At 45.2% G+C, this 19,526-nt stretch overlaps 3 protein-coding genes across 12 annotated transcripts in view; 1 reads left to right on the top strand and 2 right to left on the bottom strand.

Moving 5' to 3' along the window:
- Window positions 1-2,703, top strand: part of FRYL (FRY like transcription coactivator) — a 244,672-nt gene extending 241,969 nt beyond the window's left edge. For all 9 annotated transcript variants that reach the window (XM_033856980.2, XM_033856979.2, XM_033856984.2 and 6 more), the window contains 2 exons: window positions 102-292; window positions 613-2,703. In XM_033856980.2, coding sequence (XP_033712871.1) covers window positions 102-292; window positions 613-871 — 450 coding nt within the window. In that variant the 3' untranslated portion in view covers window positions 872-2,703. The remainder of the gene's footprint in view (window positions 1-101; window positions 293-612) is intronic.
- ZAR1 (zygote arrest 1) lies at window positions 1,421-10,614 on the bottom strand. Of its 2 annotated transcripts, none has more exons than XM_019928206.3 (4): window positions 9,734-10,597; window positions 7,953-8,045; window positions 7,794-7,868; window positions 1,421-6,525 (listed from the first exon to the last, which is right to left on the bottom strand). In XM_019928206.3, the coding sequence occupies exons 1-4, from the start codon at window positions 10,580-10,582 to the stop codon at window positions 6,382-6,384; spliced, it is 1,161 nt and encodes a 386-aa protein (XP_019783765.2). In that variant the 5' UTR covers window positions 10,583-10,597; the 3' UTR covers window positions 1,421-6,381. The 2 variants fall into 2 exon arrangements, with proteins under 2 accessions (XP_019783765.2, XP_019783767.2); XM_019928208.3 differs by having other exon boundaries at window positions 6,403-6,525; window positions 7,783-7,868; window positions 9,734-10,614.
- Window positions 10,615-11,468: 854 nt separating this feature from the next.
- The window catches only part of SLC10A4 (solute carrier family 10 member 4), a 63,774-nt gene continuing 55,716 nt past the window's right edge, over window positions 11,469-19,526 (bottom strand). Inside the window, exons 6-8 of the mRNA XM_004327939.4 lie at window positions 16,593-17,315; window positions 15,606-15,816; window positions 11,469-12,506 (exon numbers count right to left, since the gene is read on the bottom strand). Of these exons, the coding sequence (XP_004327987.2) occupies window positions 11,994-12,506; window positions 15,606-15,816; window positions 16,593-17,188 (1,320 nt within the window). The 5' untranslated portion in view covers window positions 17,189-17,315 and the 3' untranslated portion in view covers window positions 11,469-11,993. The remainder of the gene's footprint in view (window positions 12,507-15,605; window positions 15,817-16,592; window positions 17,316-19,526) is intronic.

Raw genomic sequence — 19,526 nt, 5'->3', positions numbered from 1 at the left:
AAATACTGCCACCATTAGATGTATCTTCACAGCCAAGTAAATGCTCTTGTTGTTACTGAACATACAAATTGATCCTTTTAAGGTATATTTATTTCTTTTAGGTCTTCAACATGTCAGAGGAACTTGCCCAGTTGGAAAGTATCCTCAAAGAAGCCGAGTCCGCCTCAGAAAATGAAGAAATTGACATTTCCAAAGCTGCACAAACTACTATAGAAACTGCCATTCATACTTTAATTGAAACTTTGAAAAATAAGGAATTTATATCAGCTGTAGCACAAGTCAAAGCTTTCAGGTAAATTGTGAAGGAATTTATAGGAGATGCCTTTATACCTAACTGGAAGTTGATAAAGATTGGGTTTGGTTTTCAGTCTGATGTTTCAATATTATGTCTTTGTGAAAGGAAAACATGACCTTATTTTGTACAGTTACCAATGAAATGACACCAATTTTAGATTTTGTTCATTCTGTGATACTTTCACAGTAATGTTTGCTCAAATATTAAAACAGATCCTCAGTGATTCAAAAGGAAATTATTTTTATAGGTATTAACTTAAAAGTTATCTTTAATAATTACTTTGAGTCTCAGGACTTAAAAATACTGTGTGTTTTCAGATCTCTGTGGCCCAACGATATCTTTGGCAGTTGTGAAGATGACCCTGTCCAGACACTGTTACACATCTATTTCCATCACCAGACCCTAGGCCAGACGGGAAGCTTTGCAGTCATAGGCTCTGACCTGGACATGTCAGAAGCCAACTACAAATTGATGGAACTTAATCTAGAAATAAGAGAGTCTCTACGCATGGTGCAATCATACCAACTCCTAGCACAGGCCAAACCAATTGGAAATTTGGTGAGCACTGGATTCTGAGAAACTTCAGGCATTTAGGAAGAGACTAAACTGAAGACGATTAAGAATATTAACGAGCACCTTCTATGGACCCTTGCAGTTCACTGTCAAACTTTACCAGGGTAAAAAAGTAAGAACGTCAGAATCAGATCTGAAGGGGAAAAAAACGAATGGTTTAACAGCTGCCAATACCTCCCACAATAACTGTATGAAGAAAGAATTTTTTTAATTACTTTACCTAAGTGAAAAGAAAAGGGCTAAAAGTGATGCATACAAATATATTACTTTCTGGAGAAAGAAAAGAATTCTAAGAATGTCTGCAATAATGGCCTCTAATACTGAGACATTGGAAAGCAGGTGAAATGAGGCTGAAATCGAGGCTGGTTCATTTTAGCTGAAGACCTGCAGAGATGCTTGGATTTCTAGTAGTCACAAGCATAATCAACAACTGATAGTTAATCATCTACATGAAGAACATCCAGTCGGATGGATATACACAGAAAGACTTCTTTGCAAAAACCATTGATTTTTTTTTTTTTTCCCCCAACATGCGGGATAAGGGCGTGGGTGTTTTGTTTTTCGGTCTGTATAAGGAATTGTGTGTGTGTGCGAGCTGAGATGTGTGAATATGTGATAGTCATATTTTCAAGGTATGGATGTTTGGTGATAACGTCTCAGAGCATGCCTAAAAGAGCACTGCAAGATTATTTTTGAAAAAATTTTATTTTATTAGCTCTAACTCTTCATAGTGTGTAAATGTTAGAACATTTTAATAATATTTTAAAACTGGGCTTTCCCAGTATTTCAAAAAGAAATAATATATCTGTTAACGTTATTGGAATGCTGCTCAGTTCTCTGATCAGTGCTTATGTTACGATTGTTGATAACTAACCAAAGTAGATGCCTGCAGAGACTTTAAAATGTAAAATAAAGATGTATGCTGCCCGTCAGCTCTTCTCATTAGAAAAGTTAACTTATTTTACTCCATAATTATTATAGAAACTGTATAGATTAAAACCAGTATTTTCTTGTACATTTGTGCAATGCACTGTTATACAAGAAGAGGTGTACAAAGCTAAAGAAAAAATTGTGGTCATTGATGGTAAAATATATGACTTGCAGGCCCTCAAGTCTGCAGAATTCAAGAAGAGAGATGCAAATGCATTTTTATATGTTTATTCAGGACTCACATGTTTCACCCTAAAGGAACCTGGGGCTATGGGGGAAGACGAAAGGAAGCCTGAAGACTGACTACCAAAACATGCAATATACTTATTCACTGTCCAAGCCTGTAGCATAACATGAACTGGATTCTCTGTCCTTTTTTTAAATAGCATTTTGTAAAAGAAATGAATGTAGTCCCACAATTCCTCTGATTTGAAAGGAACACCTTGTATTTTTTATATGCATCTCTTATCCACTGTGACTTTTCTTTTAAACTGGGCTCTGGGATTCCAGAGTTTAGAATGTAGAAATGAAATGCTTGGCTTTGCCTTTTCTTGGTGGTGCAGACCCCTGCCAGAAATGTAATTATGCTCAAGTGCATTAACTGAGGGCCCTGTGCACGCCGCTGGACTGCTGACTAGAGTTATGTTACCTGTAAAATTCTGTAACTGGTCACAGCACATTCATAATCACTGTATTTTTTGACCCTGATAAAAACAATTATTTTGATGGTGTTCTGGTACTGTAAATGGTGTCCTTTAAATTATTTAATAACTTCTGGGTGCGGGGCAGGAAGAGAGGGGTGGGTGTCTGGAGACACACCACACTTTACAGCCTATCTTACCATCCCCTATTTTTCTCACCCTCCTTATATCCTTTTTGTTAAAATAAAAAAGCATTGTAGCTGTTGGTTTGTGTTGTATTTTAAGAAAGGATGAATGATTAGAGTGTGCATAATTAAGGAACTTTTCAAACGTTGCCTTCATTATTCTTAAAAATAATTTTCCTTCAAAAGGGGAGAACAGGGCTTCCCTGGTGGCGCAGTGCTTGGGAGTCCACCTGCCGATGCAGGGGACACGGGTTCGTGCCCCGGCCCGGAAGGATCCCACATGCCGCGGAGCAGCTGCGCCCGTGAGCCATGGCCGCTGGGCCTGCGCGTCCGGAGCCTGTGCTCCGCAACGGGAGAAGCCACAACAGTGAGAGGCCCGCGTACCGCAAAAAAAAAAAAAAAAAAAAAAAAAAACCGCAAAAAAAAAAGGGGGGGAGAACAGATTCAGTTCAATTGACTAATTACCCAAACCAAACCTTCCAAACAGTTGAAATTTCCTTCTCCTATTTATATGTAACTAAGCCTGTTAATAATGTAATAAAAATTAATACACATGCAGAAAGCAAGATGCAGATATAAAGTCATTTGGATTGTCCTTTTGCAAATCAGATTTCCTTAAAACCTATAATTTTTTGCTCCTTGTCCTCTGGGTCCAAAGTTTGCACTTATTAACAAAATATATCAAATGCTTAATTTATTAAACAACACCTTATTTAGTTCCAATCAGAGCCCAGTCTTTGCTCATACAAACTTTTTCCTTTGCCCACTAAATTTATCATTTTTAAACAGTAAGTTTGTAAAATCACAAGACAAGAGATCTGGGTACTTCCCTGGTGGTCCAGTGACTAAGACTCGCGCTCCCAATGCAGACGGCCCGGCTTTGATCCCTGGTCGGGGAACTAGATCCCACACGCTCAACTAAGAGTTCGCATGCCACAACTAAAAAGATCCCGAGTGCCGCAACTAAGACCCGGTGCAGCCAAATAAATAAAAAAATATTAAAAACAAAAAAAAAAACCAAATATCTGGCAGTTTCTCCAAAGAAGAAAAATCCAAAGGATTTTTACACAATTTAGAAAATATTTTCTACTTTTAATGATATAAGATCTACCTTAAATTTAGGAAATCGTCAGACATTTTCTTGGAACAGACTCACCAAAGCCAGAGTGAGTGTACCTCCTTTTGGTCTATGAGAACTGCTCATCCACCAGCATAACCTACACTAGAGGAAATAAGAATCAATGTGATAATAATTGTACTTTATGGCATTCTTATTTTTAAATTTTCAAAATAATCCACTGTCACTTTAGCAAATGTAAGAAATATGAACAAAACTAGAATCACTTCTCTTGACACCCAGAGAGAACAGTATTCTGGGATATTTCCTTCTAGCCTCTCAATCTCTCAAAGAAAAATCAATTTTATAAATTTCCAATTATACATACAGTTTGACAGTGCCTTATTGGTAGAATGTTATCACCATAACTCTTAGGAATCATGAGTTTTTATACCACTTTGTTCAATGTCTGAATGGCCACTAACTCTAAGTGACATATTTTGATCCTTGCTTTCCTCAGCTGTAAAATAGGGTTAGCTGCTCTGTTAGGAAAATTAATGGCAAACAATATTAAGCTTAAAGAATGATTAATAGCCATTTTAATAGCTGTATTAATAACCACTGAATTTGTCCTACGACTCATTGAAGGTATACTTCTGTTGTTCCTCATTCATTCAGCAAATGCTTAGAGTGAATATTATGTACCCCTTGCATGTCACGTGAGTCACATCGGCTTCCTGTCCCTGTACATACCCCTCAACCACCTCAGGAGTTAATAGTGTCAGCACAAAACACATCACCTTCCCCCACACCTAGAGTTCTCATCCTTCACTTCTCTTTGGTCCCACCACCATTGTATCTGATCTTTGCAAGACTCCTGACAGGTTTACAGGCATCCACCATACTGCCAGAGTGATCTTTTTTTTTTAAAAGGTGAATCTGTCACCATGCCCCACCACAGCTTTATAAACCTTTCAGTTGATTCTTACTGATGACATATGAAAAACAGTCCTCCTGAGCAAGGTCCAAAGAGTCCTCCCAGCCTGGGCCTATCAGTTGCACCTGCCATCATCCCCATCCCTGCCCCTGTGGCCTCCTGGCTTTCTGTACCACTGGGCCTTTGCACACATTAGCTTAGTCTGGAAAAGTTCTTTCTTCCCCTCTTTGTCTAATTCAACTCATCCAAACTTTAGCTCAGCTGTAGTGTCATTTTTTAGGTAAGGCTTCCCTGACCTCCCCAAGTCAGGTCCTTTTTTTTTCTCCTACCAGGCACCAAGTAGGTCTTACATGGCACATGGCAGAAGTTTTATACAGGAAGTTAATGGCCATCCACCCGCTACACTGGAAGTTTTATGAGGGCAGAGCCCACAGCCATGTTTTTCTATGGTAAGTGCAAGGCTGACTCAATTGTAGTTTTCACACTTCAATTCCATAAGCAATACCTGGGGCGCTTATTCAATGCTTCACCTCCATGTAGTGATTCAGTAGAGACAGGGACCTAAGAATCTGCCTTTTTACAAACACCTTCCCAAGCCATATGGTTAGAGGCCTTCCCTCTTGCTATAAAGGGTTCTAGAGACTTCAAACTCATTTTCGTTTCTTTGATTCTCCATATTTGTCTACATTCAAGCATCCAAGATGTTAACGGACTTACTATATATGGCCTATGAGGTAGTAAGGGTTAACTTAAAAATGGGATGCTTAGAAAACTGGAAGGAGGCCTAATTAGCACCCGGTTCCAATTATGTGGTTTCTGTAACCAAGAAATCAACAGCTCTCAACTCTGATTTCATTAAAATCCCTCACATCATCCCCCACCCCCATCCCTGCACCGGGAGAGAGAGCGCTGGTGCCGGGTCTCAGTGTTTTCTTGGTAATCGGGTAGAAAGCTTGGTAATCAGGTTAGGATGAGAATCCCTGTGTTAGGTGGCGCCAAACACCGTTTCCACTTACAGAACTGCAAGCGCATAATGACAAAGGTTAAATAAAGCTGCCTCTAACTGAATCTTTAAATACATTTAGGAGGGCTTTTTTTTTTTTAAGTTAACAAATTACCAGCTGAAGTCCACTTGAAGTTACTTAACATCTTAAAGCTGCCCTTAACCACCCTGTTCCCATCCGTACCGGTGACATCGTGATTAGCAAGTCACCAGCGCTCACAGCCTTTCTCCCTCAGCACCGACTAAACCGAGATCAGCTGTAGGCCATCCATTCTGGGTTCTGACTCTGCGTTACCCATCCCCAAACATCAGAGTCCCCTCAAACGTCAAGGCCTGGCTCTAGCCTCCACCTGCCCCAGAAGGATGCTCATTTTAATAGATGGCTTTTTATTCAATTAATTTCTTATAGGCATCAGCCCTACAGACCTACAAGTAGTAAACCTCACATGTGAGTCCCTCTACACTTTTCTCTCAAGTGACTAACCTAGTTCAGAGCCCGGTTGCTCTGTAAGCAATGGACAGATATTAAAGTAAAAGGCCCAGACTGTTAAGACAGGCTCTCCTAAATCTTAAGGATTTTACGCAGTGTATCAATTGTTTTGCAATGCTTTTATTTGACAAGCTTTGTCAAATACAGCCTTTCACGAAGTACTTTGAGGGAGCGGCAGAGAGGAGGAAGAGGGGCACGGAAAAAAGCTCACTTGTCTGCTCCACTAGCACACGTTCGGCGGGACCAGTGTTTTGGTTTTTTCACATTTAATTAAATGATATATTTGAAACTGAAAGTGCTGTCACAGGATAAGCGTTTGCCTTTGCATCTCCCACACAGATCTTGACGGTGGGGCCTTTTGGGGTCCACGTGGCGAACTTTTACTGGGCAGGAGCATCTAGTCTGTTTACAATTCTGAAAAAAAAAAAGTGAGAAGTACATACAGAACATAAACGCTTGGTGATGTCCTGGAACTTCAAAGTTATTTTTCTAGTCCATTCAAATACTAACTGAATGCACGCTCAGCAAAGTCCTGTGCTAATCTTGTTCTGTCTACATCCCTTCCTAGCAAGGAGAAGGATGGGAGGAGAGCATTTTATCATGCAGTCCTGCTCCCAGGTTGCACAGGATTCAATGCTGAATTGTGTGAAGTTTCTTTTAAAACAGCTTAAAAGGAAATCTGTCCCTGCCCTTGAAGGGTGGAGAACAAGCGAGCAGGAGAGAGGAGTTTAACAACATCGAAGGTGTGAGGCCAGGAACCACTAGCAGGCCCGGCACCAGTGGCTGACCTCAACCCTTCTCCCTGCTCCGAAGGACCGCAAGCTGAGGCAGAAGGCAGAGCAGCAACTGCCGGGCCAAGAGCAGAGTGCTTAGAAAGTTCGCTTTCATTGTCAAACTCCTCTCTCCTACTTGAGAATCTACCCTACTCTCCCAAGATCTAGGTTAGTCTACGTTTTCCACACTTAATTTCTCTCCACCCAACCTGCGGTGTTCATGCTTCCGGCATCCACCTGGAGCCAAGTGTGTTGATTAGGCTGTGCCTCTACTGGCAAGTCAAGCTCCACTAGCTGTGTGATTAACAGGCAAGTGTAGTCACTTCTCCCTCTTCGATGATCAGAGCCCTTTATCACAGTGCAGTGCTCAGTTAACAGTAACAAGCAACGTGTTACCAGTTAACCCCATAAAGCTTAGGGTTAAAGCTAAAGCAGCTTAGGTTGACTTTAAAACAAATCCCTTCCTGAACTCACAGGCAAAATGGAAACTTTAAAAAACCCGTGCTTTTACTAAGTACTTTAACTTGCGTATGTGCTTCATAAAACGCATTTGGGTAAAGCCGTCAACCTTTACTACTTCATAATAGTAGAAAGATAATCTGTTTTCTAGGTTTACTTTCTCCTACATTCAGCTGAGTCTCAGGCAAAGCAAACATTCTTCCACACTGCAAGTGAGGCAACAGCTTCTAGAGACGTTCACATGACCGAGGTTTGCAAGAGCAGGAGAAAACCTAACACCAAGGCCTTGTTTCCCAGTTAAGTATTATTTCTACAACTCCTTCCAGAAAGAAATCAAAACCTCAGGTCACTGGGAATCTAGGCTCTTTTAGGAAATACATTCAAGAAACTACCTCCAAAATCTTCTAATCACTACCCAGTTCAAACACAAAATACAAACATTCAATTTACTTGACAGGTGATATCCTCCACTCGGTAAGGGTTATAAGACTTCTGACATGTTCTGCAAAACTGCTTGTAGTAAACCTGTGACGGGAAAGAGGAAAAACTTAGAGTAAAACCCTCCTGAACCTTTTGTCAGGATGATGCCAGTTACAGGGCCTTTCTTACCTTGTTAGTGCCCTGTACACACCACACGTAGGCACTTTCCCATCGGATGTTGCAGTCCTTGCAGTGATAGTAGCCATATTTCTGTTCTAAGAACTGAGCAAAAGGAGAGCAGAGTTTAACCAACATGACATCTGAATTAGCCTTCATCTCAGAAGCTTGGAAAGGATCTGACACTTAAAACTGGCAACTCCACTCCATATCTTGGAGGAAAGTAGAATCAGGTTCAAGTCCGTCTCCACGACGTAATCATTACGAAAGCTAATGGCTTAATCAAGTAGAAAAGCAAGGGCCCACCGGAATTTATGTACCAGATTATCTTGGTTCATAAAGCAAATTAACAATTACTAAGCAGGTGTTTTCCCTCAGGCAGGCAAGGGGAAAGCCAAACACATAGAGTTCCTGAACTTTGGGATTCTTTGGGGAGGGCTTCTCTCTGTAGAATAGGTCTGATCTTAGAACACACGTGAATGAAGTGGTTAAACTCAAGAAAAGAAACTAGACTCTGCATCCTAAAGTGATCTTGGGTGAACACCTTGAAAAAAGTTCTCTATGGGCTTCCCTGGTGGCGCAGTGGTTGAGAGTCCGCCTGCCGATGCAGGGGACACGGGTTCGTGCCCCGGTCCGGGAAGACATGCCGCGGAGCGGCTGGGCCCGTGAGCCATGGCCACTGAGCCTGCGCGTCCGGAGCCTGTGCTCCGCAACGGGAGAGGCCACAACAGTGAGAGGCCCGCGTACCGTAAAAAAAAAAAAAAAAAAAAAAAAGTTCTCTATGCTGCTAATTAAGTTTCCACCAAAGAGTGGTGCTGGGAATCTAAAATACGGATAAGCCATAATTCACACATAATATGAACAAAAGTAGTATTACCTTATTCTTAAGTTCTTCTTCTCAGTGAGAAACAAGTTGTAAACAAGTTTTTGGAGTTAGGCCTTTAGAATTGGAAGGAACTTTGGAGGACACTGAGCAATTTCACAGGTGAGCAAACTGAAGCCCAGGAAGGTAAAGACTTAAGATCACACACAGCTTGTGCACAAACTTGATTCACTCTGTGTTCCCCCTCCCCCACTAAACAGCCCTGGGGAGCCTGGAAGAGACCCCAAAAGGACTCTTCCGGGCCTCTTAATACCTCTCCAGCCTTTCCACTCCCCTGGGTTACAACCCCTCAGTGTGCTCCAGCCCTTCCAGTTTCAGGCAAGTACCAACTGGCCTTCCAAGCCTGCTCCTCTCAGGCAGCAATGCAGCCCAGCACAGATGCTCCAGCAGTACTCTTAGATTTCTGAAGAGGGGTGCGTCTTAAGGGCAGGAGAAGATCCTGACTAGGACCCCAGAAGTCAACTGTTAACGGTTTCTAACACACTGAATGAGAAAATGTGAGTGGGATCCTTGGCAATCAACTCCCTTTGCCAGTTAAGTTCACCTTCTGATGTTCCGAGACCCATCCTAGATCACCCAGTGCAGGATCAACACAGGACTACACTCCCGTGGTCAGAACTTGATACAGCAAATACGCTCGGAATAAGAATGTTAAAAGGGCGTTTCCTCGGCCACCCCTGTGCAACCGGTGTTTTACCATCGCAGCAACACGCAAGCTACACTGGATTGAATTCTGCCGGAGAAAGACGACTTCAGCAGCTGCCGAAAGGCACACAGAAGTGCCCGCGCCTAAGGGAGCGCGCGCCTCCACTTGTCGCGAGCAGCCGCGGGGCGGGGACGGGGACGCGAGCCAGGAGGGCGCACAGCCCTGGGGCTCCCCCGCCGGTTCCCTGGCCGACTCGGGACTCACCTGGAAGCGCAGGCGCTCCTTGCCCGGCTGGGGGCTCCGCGGCGACCACCTCTCGCCCGCGGCGTCCGGGGCGCCGGCCACCGGCGGGGGCTGCTCCCTGCTCGCCGGTACGCCGGCCTGGGCCTCGTCCTCCTCGGACTGCGGCCGTTGGGGATCCTTCCTCGCCGACCCCTCTCCCTCCTCGGGGCCTCGGGTCCTCGCAGCTGGCGGCCCTCGCTCTCCGTCCGGCGCCCCGGGCCTCTGCTCGGCCGCCGCAGTCTCGGCCCTTTCCAGGAGGGTGGAAAGGCGGCGGGAAGCCACGGGCGAGTACACCGCCACGGTGCGCGGGAAGCGCACGGGCCGCGGGGCGCCGCTCGGTGGGCTGCCCTGCTCGGGGCCCCGGCGGGCCAGCTCCGGGGAGGCCGGGCAGCTGCCGCCCGCGCCCGCCGCGCCCTCGGGCTCAGGGCCGGGCTCGCGGGCCCTGCGCAGCAGCGTACGCCGCCCCAGCGAGCACTGCACGGAGACGTCGCGGCGCGGGTTCACCTGCACAGCCACGTCCCGAATGCTGGCGCGGCCGGGCCGCGGGGCGAGGCCGGGGCCCACCTGCGACAGGAGGGCCATGAGCTGCGCCCGCTGGTAGCTGTGGAAGTACTCGGCGGCCGCTAGCTGCCCGTAGCCCGGGAAAGACGACGAGGCCGCGCCGTCAGAGGAGGAGGAAACGGGAGGGTAGCCGCCGTCCCGGTGCCGCCAGCCTCCCCCGCCCGCCGCTCCCTTGCCCTTGGCGGCGGCCGGGTAGGGGTACGGGTACGAGTAGAGGGCGCACGCCGGGTACATGTAAGCGTCCAGCACCTCGTCCCCCAGAGCAGCCATCAGCGCACCCCTGCCGCTCCTGCCCGCCCCTGCGTCCTAAATAAGCGACCTCCCGGGGGCAGCCGGGCGCGGGCCCCACCCCCGCTGGCCGCGCTGCTCGGCCCCCCGCACCCTCCCCGCCACCCGCTGGTGTCCCCGCCGGAGGGGCCCCTGCCAGACTTTCTCGGTGTGGGAACTTTCCACACCCGGAGGTTGGCACAAATACCCTGAGATGATCTGCAAAGAAGGCTTTCTTTGCGAAGCAGAACTGGTCTGTAAGTGAACTAGCTCCAGGTGAAGAGGATACCAGCAGAACCATAACGGCGATTCGCTGAGCCAGGTGGTCCCCAGCCCTGGGTGATCGTCGGCGCCGCCCGGGAAGCTGAGGCGAGGCTGATTGCCTCTGGCTAGTGAGCAAAAATGCGAAGATTTGGGGGAACTGCTCTGGGTCTGATACCTACGATCTCAGATTGTAGGTTATTTCATCATCTCAGGGCTGCCCTGAGAAATCTACGCCTTGAACCCTTTCAGTAAGTGCATAGGGAAAGCATTCCAGGGCATCTGTGACTAGGCTAATCGTTTTCTCCCTTTGGAGAACGTACTCCACCCCCGCCGCGCCCCCAACCCCCCACCTCAAACGGTAACCAGGTGGTGCTGTTGAGTACCACGAGGGTCTGATAACTGTTGCTCTTCTCTGGGGTAGACAGTCGCTCTACGGATTTTCCTAACCAAATAAACTTTCCAAAAGAGAAACTGATTTAGGGTGTGTTTACACAAATGCAGAAGACCAAATCAGTCCCCAGCTGAAAGCAAATGCCTTGTCCACTAGAAACACGTTGGCTGCTCGTTACAAATAGATACCAGGTCGAGTAATCAAATACGTTAATGTAATTTTTCTCTGATTTGATACAGGTTGGACAATAAAATACTATATTTCATTGTTTAATAGACCTGTTTGGGGATTCTTCTGAATACAGGTCAAATTTTAACAATGTCAAGTATTTATAAGCTGAGCAAGCACACTTTTTTTAAACAACAAGTACATTAAACTCAATTATGTTTTACAAATATAGCGTGTTTTTACTCATATAAGATAGTGCGTCAAAATTCTACATTTCCAAGACCCTGTTTTCTAAGAGTTAACATATTTGAAACGATCATAGAAATCGGTAACGATGAAAAACCCAAAAAGCACATTTGTTCAGGCGGCACCCTCGCAATCCCAGGTGCAAGTTATATTACGACATTGATTTGTAATTTATGAAAACGCTTGGTTAATATACCAATGCAACCTTATGGTGGGCAGATCAAAACTGCTACATGTATAATAATGTGAACCAATTGTTGTTCTTTATGTAAACCATAGACACTACCACAGACCATAAACATGAAGTAATATTTCAGCAAGATAAACTCTCTTGTGTATCTCTATTTAGAGCGAAGTCTGAGTGGTTTCCATCATAATTAAATTATCTGCTTTCACTGTGCCATAGGAAGTGTCTGCCATTTCCTCTTCTTTTAGTTTCTTATAAGAAATATCTGTATCTTCATCCTCATCTAGAGGATCTTGCTTGTACAATATTCCACTCCCATACATTTTATATATTAAAACAAAAATCCCTGCTTCTGCAGACTGGAAAAGGGCATAAAGCAAGGGAAACATGTACATACTTCCTATGTTTTGCGGTGGAAAGGCCAGTTTTAGAATGGCGGTACAGAGCTGCACGTTCTGGCTCCCTGTTTCCAGGCACACAGTCCTCTTGCAGTTGGGTGGAAGATGGAAGACAGCAGCTAAGCCATAGCCTGAGGCGTAGCCTGCCAACGGCATAAAAATCGCTACCACATAAACAGCTGCAGGAATACTTGCCAGCAGTTTGGGTCCTAACATAGTGCAGGTCATTATGAAAAGGACCACCAGCGTCATTAGCAGAGACCACAGGGAAACCTAGTAAAAGAACAGGGATAAACAAGCCATCAAAAATGAGGTAGTTGAAGAGGGATTCAGGCAAGGGGATCCTGGGCTCTTGGAAGAGGAGAGTCATCTAGTCTGACCTCCTACACAGAATGGAGATCTTCGCCATTGAAAGTCTCTGACAGGGCTTCCCTGGTGGCGCAGTGGTTGAGAGTCCGCCTGCCGATGCAGGGGACACGGGTTCGTGCCCCAGTCTGGGAAGATCCCACATGCCGTGGAGCGGGAGAAGCCACAACAGTGAGAGGCCCGCGTACCGCAAAAAAAAAAAAAAGTCTCTGACAGAGTATTTCTGAAGATGGGTAGATCACCTCTTCAGGAGGCATCCAGGCTGTGTCAGACAGCTCTAATTGTCTGGCAACCTGTCTTTATGTCTAGTGACCATTTGCCTTCTATAACTGCCAGCCATTGTCTTCGATAGGCCCTCAGGAGCAGCACAGACAGACGGCTACTCCTGCAAAACAGCCTCCAGAAGTTTAAAAACCAGTTATGAGGGGAAGGCTACTCTTCTCTGGGGGCAGACTGTCCCAGGCTTTCAGCCTCAATTCCATAACTGTTTTGGAGTCCTGACTGTTCTGAGCATTTGTTTAATTTGTGAATGTGCCTCTTAAAAACAGAGCAGTTAGAATTGAGTCCAAGACACCAGGTATGGTCTGATGAATAGAGTGGACAGATGGACATTGCTTTCCCTGAACAGGACCCAGTGTTTTCCATAAGAAATTAGTTCTGGTTTTACACAGGACATAAAAGCCTATTGATTTATGAAACTGAGTGTCTGATATTTTTAACCTTCAAAATACTTTATAGCTCAGAGAATTGTTAGCAGTACCCAAACAATTACAACTCTTAGATTAGGTAAGAGAAAAGAAAAAAATGTAAACATAAGATAAGATGTGAAGAATTCTTTGCAATCCTGCAACTCCCTGCTTTTTCACCTGTTCATGAGAAAACTCCCACATGTAAGTCTCTAATGACGCTTAGGAATTATTACATATAATAGAAGGATTTTAGATAAAAACGATTGACTGTATAAAACAGTGTGTCATCTTGATGTCTGACTGGTACATTTCACTCATGCAAATAAGACAGGCTTGTAAATGGTAAGGTGGAAACCTAAAAATCCTTCTCCTAGTTCTCCTTCAGATCGGTAGCTTTCTTTTTTAATGGGGGAGGGGATTGGGTGGGTGTTTGTGAGGGGGACTACAGATCCAGAACAGTTTAAGTGTTGCTTCTGGTTCCCTAGACATCTGGGAGGATACCCCTTTGGAGTCTATGGGATTGGCATATACTTTATATTCTTTAAAAGATTATTCAAAATTTAACTGGGCTGGTCAAAAAGTCTACCCTAAATGGTGCTGAAGTAATTATTATATAAGATACTCATGTTACAAATGTACAATTAGCAGAAACCAAACTTTTATAAATCAAAACTTATATTAAGTTTCAGAGTGCGTCTACATCAATAGCTTTGAGAGGAAATCTGATTCTTCGTTGTGAAAATATTGGCTCTAACATTTCCTTTGAACCATTTAAAATCATTTGGGTGAACACTGACACTGAATGCTCATTTTAAAGTGTTTGCAAAAGTATAAAAATATTATGAAGTGGATCTTAATGAGTGTGCTGGCTATGGAATAGGTTCAGCTTAAACTCAAAGTTACACTATCCTATTGAATTGTCTGTTATTTAAATATGTTTACCTGTTTTTAGCGTGGAAATAGGTTATTTGACTTTCTCTTAGAATTCCCAAGGTTTTATAGTAAATGCCATCACATTAATAGTATTACCTTAATGATCAAGCTTAGTAAGTTCTTAGTGATCTCAAAATGATCTATAGATATGTTATGAATAACATATAACAAATATGTATATTTACATGTACATATATATTTATCACATTCAGAGTATATATACGCTTACAATAGAGCATAATTTTTTTACTCAAGGCTGGATATATGTACTGAAAAGAGCCCTCTATTTTTCATATTAATAAAAGTTAGCCCCTCTGTATAATCAGATTACTTTGGTATAAGTAAAACACAAAAAATTGTCTTCTTAAATCTACATAATTGAAACATTAGAGTGATCCTTTTTCTCTTCATTGTCTGAAGGAATTTGCATGTACATTTTACACTAATTAGACTAATTCGTTATGTATTTTATTTGATTAACTTCCTAAAATGAGAATCCTGTTCATGATTTATTCTTATTTACTACTACTTTTGAGTTTTCAAAGAAAGTTTAATTTAGAAATATTTAAATTTTTTCTCCAATCAACTATTACAAAATCTCTACTGCTACAAAAAGCATCAATTTTTTAAAATAAAGCAATTTTGGAAATATTGCACAAAATAATAGAAATCCCATTCTTCCACTACCTTTAAAAATGAAATATTGCAATGGGGAAGGGAAAAGAAACACAAATTTAGTAATGTGAATATATTCTGCATTATTTACCCAGGACCTAATTTTATTTTGTGCTTTAAAGCCAATGTTTTGTGTATTCTATTATATTCTATGATGTAATTTTTTTACGATGTAACTTTTAAATTACTTTTTGTCTTATTAGTGTAAACTTACTTTTGGAAAATTAATAAAACATTTTAAAGGAAACTTCTACAGAGTTTCTCAGAATTAGAGTTCCACTTTTAAAAAGTAGAGTACTGTAATGCATTTCAAAAGTACTGCACAAATCCTATTAATTTTACTTTACCTGCTTTGATTTTTAGTAATACATGACTTCTTAGTGGAAAACATGTTGCCATTTAATTGCACTGTCATCTTTTCCCCCCATGGTCTGTTTCCTCCTATGAATACTGATAGTTCTCTTATGCTGTTTTTAATTAACCCGGTGTCTTAATTAAAGCTATTATTTTTGAAGTTCCAAAAGATGGAACAGAAGTTATATTTGTGGCATAAACTTTTCTTTTTTTTTTTTAAGTTTATCCATGCAAGGGCTACCCAGTCCTTTTCTTCCTTACTTCTCTTTCCCAAACTTCTCACTGTTTCAGCCATGGGTCAGAGACCAAGGACTCTCTACGTGTGTAAAGTATGCAAAGTGAAGAGTGACCTTACCTTCACAATGTAGTCAGCCACCCGGTTGTATTTGTAGCGAATGAAGACGCCCAAACCAATAGGGATGAGAGTGCTGCAGAGAGTCAGGATCACTGTCCCTATGGGCAGTAACTGCACCAGAGGAGTGTTGATCCAAGCCCGGCTGTAGATCCACAGGCACAGGGGCATCAAGACCAGGGCCAGGAGCGTGGAAGAGATGGTCATGATGATGCTGCAGAAAAGGGAATGGACAGAAGTTGGAATGGGTTTTGAGCCAAAGAACCTTGCTTGAACATTGGGTAGAAGAGAACGGGGGAGACTGCAAGTCCCCCAGCTTGAAGTCAGGGAAGAACCTGCTTCATCCCAGGGGAGCACCAAGAGAGCAGCATGGCTAAGCCCAACTGAAACGTGAACTCCAGGCAGGAGAAGAAAAATCTCAGGGCTGCTGCCCTCTGCTTTATACAGTCTATTGAGCTGGTTACAGTCTGGATGACTGTGAGAGCCAGGAACATTTTTGTTTTCTTTTTAATCCTCCAAAGCACCCTATGAGGCATGGTAAAGCTGCTGAATACTACTTGTTGGATTAACCTCAATTATATTGTCTTATATATGAGATTACTTTCTTTACTGGAGCCAATAGTCCTATTTTGCTTTTACATTTCCCGTGAGTCCTGGTTTCAGACTTCCCAGTTTCCTTTGTCTTCCGGGGCCTGCAAACCTGCACTGACAGCCCAACACTCAGGGAGGGTGGGGAGGCAGTTGTGGATGAGACCCCAAGACCCTCAGAGCACCTCTGTCCCCGTCTAGATCTTCTCCCCTCCAACCCTACCTCTTCATGTTTGCCTGGACTTCCAAAGCCCAGGCATCCCCATCATCTCCAGTTTCTTCTCCCCTCTTCCGCGCCTCATTCTAACCACCTCTCCTTCCTCCCTCCTTGGTCTTGAACGCATGGCTGTACACGCGGTTGACTGGGAGAAGAGAGATGCCTACCGGACAGCAGCTCCGTACCTGAGGTTCATGTCGCCGTCAACCAGCAGGGACATCAGGTTGGAGAGATTCCCGCCGGGACAGCAGCCACATAGGAGCACCGCCACGGCGGCCGACCCGTCCAAGGAGAAGGTGAGCGCCAACAGGAAGGCCAGCAGCGGCAAGAAGCCGAACTGGCAGACCGCGGCCAGCAGCGCGCCCACCGGCCGACGGACGTGCGCCCCGAAGTGGTTCATGTCCACCGTGCAGCCCAGGCCCAGCATGGTGATGCATAGGGCGGCGCCCACAAACACGTTCAGCCCGTGGTTCAGCGGCGTGTCCCAGAACGGGGGCTCGTGGGCGGCCTCGGGCTGAGCGAACAGGGTAGGGCTCGGGCCGGCGGCGCCACCCGCAAAGCAGCCGGCCGTCGGCGTCAGGGTCGGAGTGGGGCCGGGGCTGAAACTGACGCCGGGCCCCGGTGCGACACTGAGCCCGGGGCTGGGGCCGGCGCTGGAGGCGGGCGCCAGGGGGGCGTCTGGGCCGGGGCTCAGGCTGCTGGCGTTGGGCGACAAGGTGTAGTTGTCCGGCTGCAGCGAGGACGGGCCGAAGAGCAGGGTGGCGTTGCCGGTGCCGTCCATGGCGCTTCGGCGGGAGGCTGCGAGTCTGGCTCCTGCCCGCCCTGCGGATTTCTCTGCCCTCCCGCCGCGCGCGACTCTGCGCCTTCGGTCGCCACCGCCGTCCGTCTGTCTGTCCGCCCGTCCGCACCTGCCAAACGGGAGCCGGTGGCAAGGCTGTGCTACGCGCGGCTGACGTCCGGGGCAACGGGTCGGTGCTCGGCTGGGGGTCGGCCGAAGGCCGCTGGCTGGCACTTAAGAAAGCGCAGCCCCCGAGGGTGAACCCAATCGCTGGGCCCCCGCGCCCGCAGGCGCCGCCCCCGCCGCCGAGTCCCCTCCTTTTAATCACCAGTAAGTGGTTCTGTTAGAGTGTAGCCAGGGGCGGAACAAAGACCTGACAAAGGACAAGAAGAAAAAACTGTGCCTGGCTGCTGACCAAGTTCTCTGATGGGCTGTGCCTCTTTGATAATGAAATCTGGAAAGCCAGACATACAGAGAGAGAGAGAGAGAGAGAGAGAGAGGAGTTTGTCTATGGACGCACATACATCATACACACTGTTCAAAGAGCTTGCAACCGCTAGCATCCCGAGGGGTGCCTGACTTAATAGGAGCTGCCCTCTGGTAGTAAGACACAATATCTGGTTTTAACTTACAATTTTTAAATAAGATTTTTGTGTTCCAACTTAAAGTAAAAAGTAATAATATTGGTGGGGTTTGAGCCAGGTCTTGTGCATGTGTGTGTGCATTATTTCATTTGATTTTCTGACAGCAGAGCCGTGGGAGAGATACTGTTAGCTCGATTTTTCCACACCAGGAATCCAAGGCACAGGGAAATCTCAGCCTCATCAGCCAAACCCGGAAGCAGCTGGCTCAGTGTGCACCGCGAATATGGTATTAAAGCGTGCATTGAAGAGCTCTGCTAAGTACAGTCTCCGTGAAAAATGTGTATTTGGGAAGTTATTGGCAGATGGGGAGAGGCTACTTCAGTGGCCATAGATTTATGAAGTGTTTTGAGTACAGCCCTGGCCTTAGGATTAAAGGACTGAAGAGAAATAAAGTTGTGAGATTCCCTGCTTCAGACAGCTTTATCCCCAAACAAATCAAATGCAGAGTTCTTGGAAATGTTGACTCAACAACTCTATGGGAGTCTCTAGATGCATCTACAAAGGAAAGGGACTTCTCTTCATACCAAGGAGGCAGAGCCATTGGAGAAGGCTGTGACCATAAAGTGATAGCCAATTATTGGGCTTCCCTGGTGGCGCAGTGGTTGAGAGTCCGCCTGCCGATGCAGGGGACATGGGTTCGTGTCCCGGTCCGGGAAGATCCCACATGCCGCGGAGCGGCTAGGCCCATGAGCCATGGACGCTGAGCCTGTGCGTCCGGAGCCTGTGCTCCGCGACGGGAGAGGCCACAGCAGTGAGAGGCCCGCATACCGCAAAAAAAAAAAAAAAACAAAAAAAGTGATAGCCAGTTGATCTGTGAAAGCCAACAGTGGGAATTTCTAGGGTGAAGTCTTAGCCCATGGTTAGTCTGTGTGGAGCCTAGATCCTAGAGTGAATCCTTCCTCCTGGAAACTTGTCCCTACCCCCTTTTCTGACACCAGAGGAGACTGGGTGACTTCCATTTCCCAATGGTGGACTGAGCTCATGTGTTTATCTTCTCTCCTCCCCAAATCTCAGAAAAATGACAGAGAATATGAAAAATATGATTAAATTCACAGAATACTGCACTCAATCACAAATGAGTAATTTCTTTCTTCACCATCAGACCATACATTCCATGAGGGCAGTGCTTCTGCAAGCATTTAAGAAAATAATATACCCTCATACTTCCCCAAAACAATAAACCCAAGAAAACAATGCATTAATATCTGTAGAGCTTTGAAGGAAGTGGGATGTGACCAAAAATATTCCAAGTTTTCATTTAGGCTTATGTGCAGATAAACAAAGAAACATGCTACCCAAATACTTTGGTTAAGTGAGTATATCCAGGGGAGACATGTGGACAGACAAGATAAGGAGGAGGACTGTGGAACCTTTACATTCTTTGAACCACAGGATGCGATAAGCCAAGAACACAAATGGCAGAGCATGAGCTGAAGCCCAACTCTGCAGACACCACTCCAATTTGCCCCCTCCTTGTGTTAATGATATTAAAATCCACAATCAAATTAAGTAAGCCATAGTTAGAGGCAGGCCAACTCATCCAACTAGCTCCTCTTGGGGTTTGGGGAGGGATATGGGAGGTGATTTGTGCAGTGGGTGAAGAGCAAAAATCAGAAAGTATTGGGCTTGGGTTGTAAATCAGCAGGATCATGCTCAACCTGCAGCCTTGAGGACTTCTTGGGGCCTGCACACCTGGT

Source organism: Tursiops truncatus, chromosome 5 (genome assembly GCF_011762595.2).
Source record: "Tursiops truncatus isolate mTurTru1 chromosome 5, mTurTru1.mat.Y, whole genome shotgun sequence".
NCBI classification, from domain to species: domain Eukaryota; kingdom Metazoa; phylum Chordata; class Mammalia; order Artiodactyla; family Delphinidae; genus Tursiops; species Tursiops truncatus.
The sequence above is the reverse complement of the archived record's forward strand: the minus strand, read 5'-3'. Positions and strand labels throughout refer to the sequence as shown.

What these genes read in the sequence shown, in the direction of transcription:
- ZAR1 (XM_019928206.3), bottom strand. Translation starts at nt 10,582, where the DNA reads ATGGCTGCTCTGGGGGACGAGGTGCTGGACGCTTACATGTACCCGGCG. An exon ending in AGGAGCGCCTGCGCTTCCAG is followed by an intron (nt 8,046 to 9,733) that starts GTGAGTCCCGAG and finishes CCTTTTGCTCAG; the next exon opens with TTCTTAGAACAGAAATATGG. An exon ending in TGGAGGATATCACCTGTCAA is followed by an intron (nt 6,526 to 7,793) that starts GTAAATTGAATG and finishes TTTTTTTTTCAG; the next exon opens with AATTGTAAACAGACTAGATG.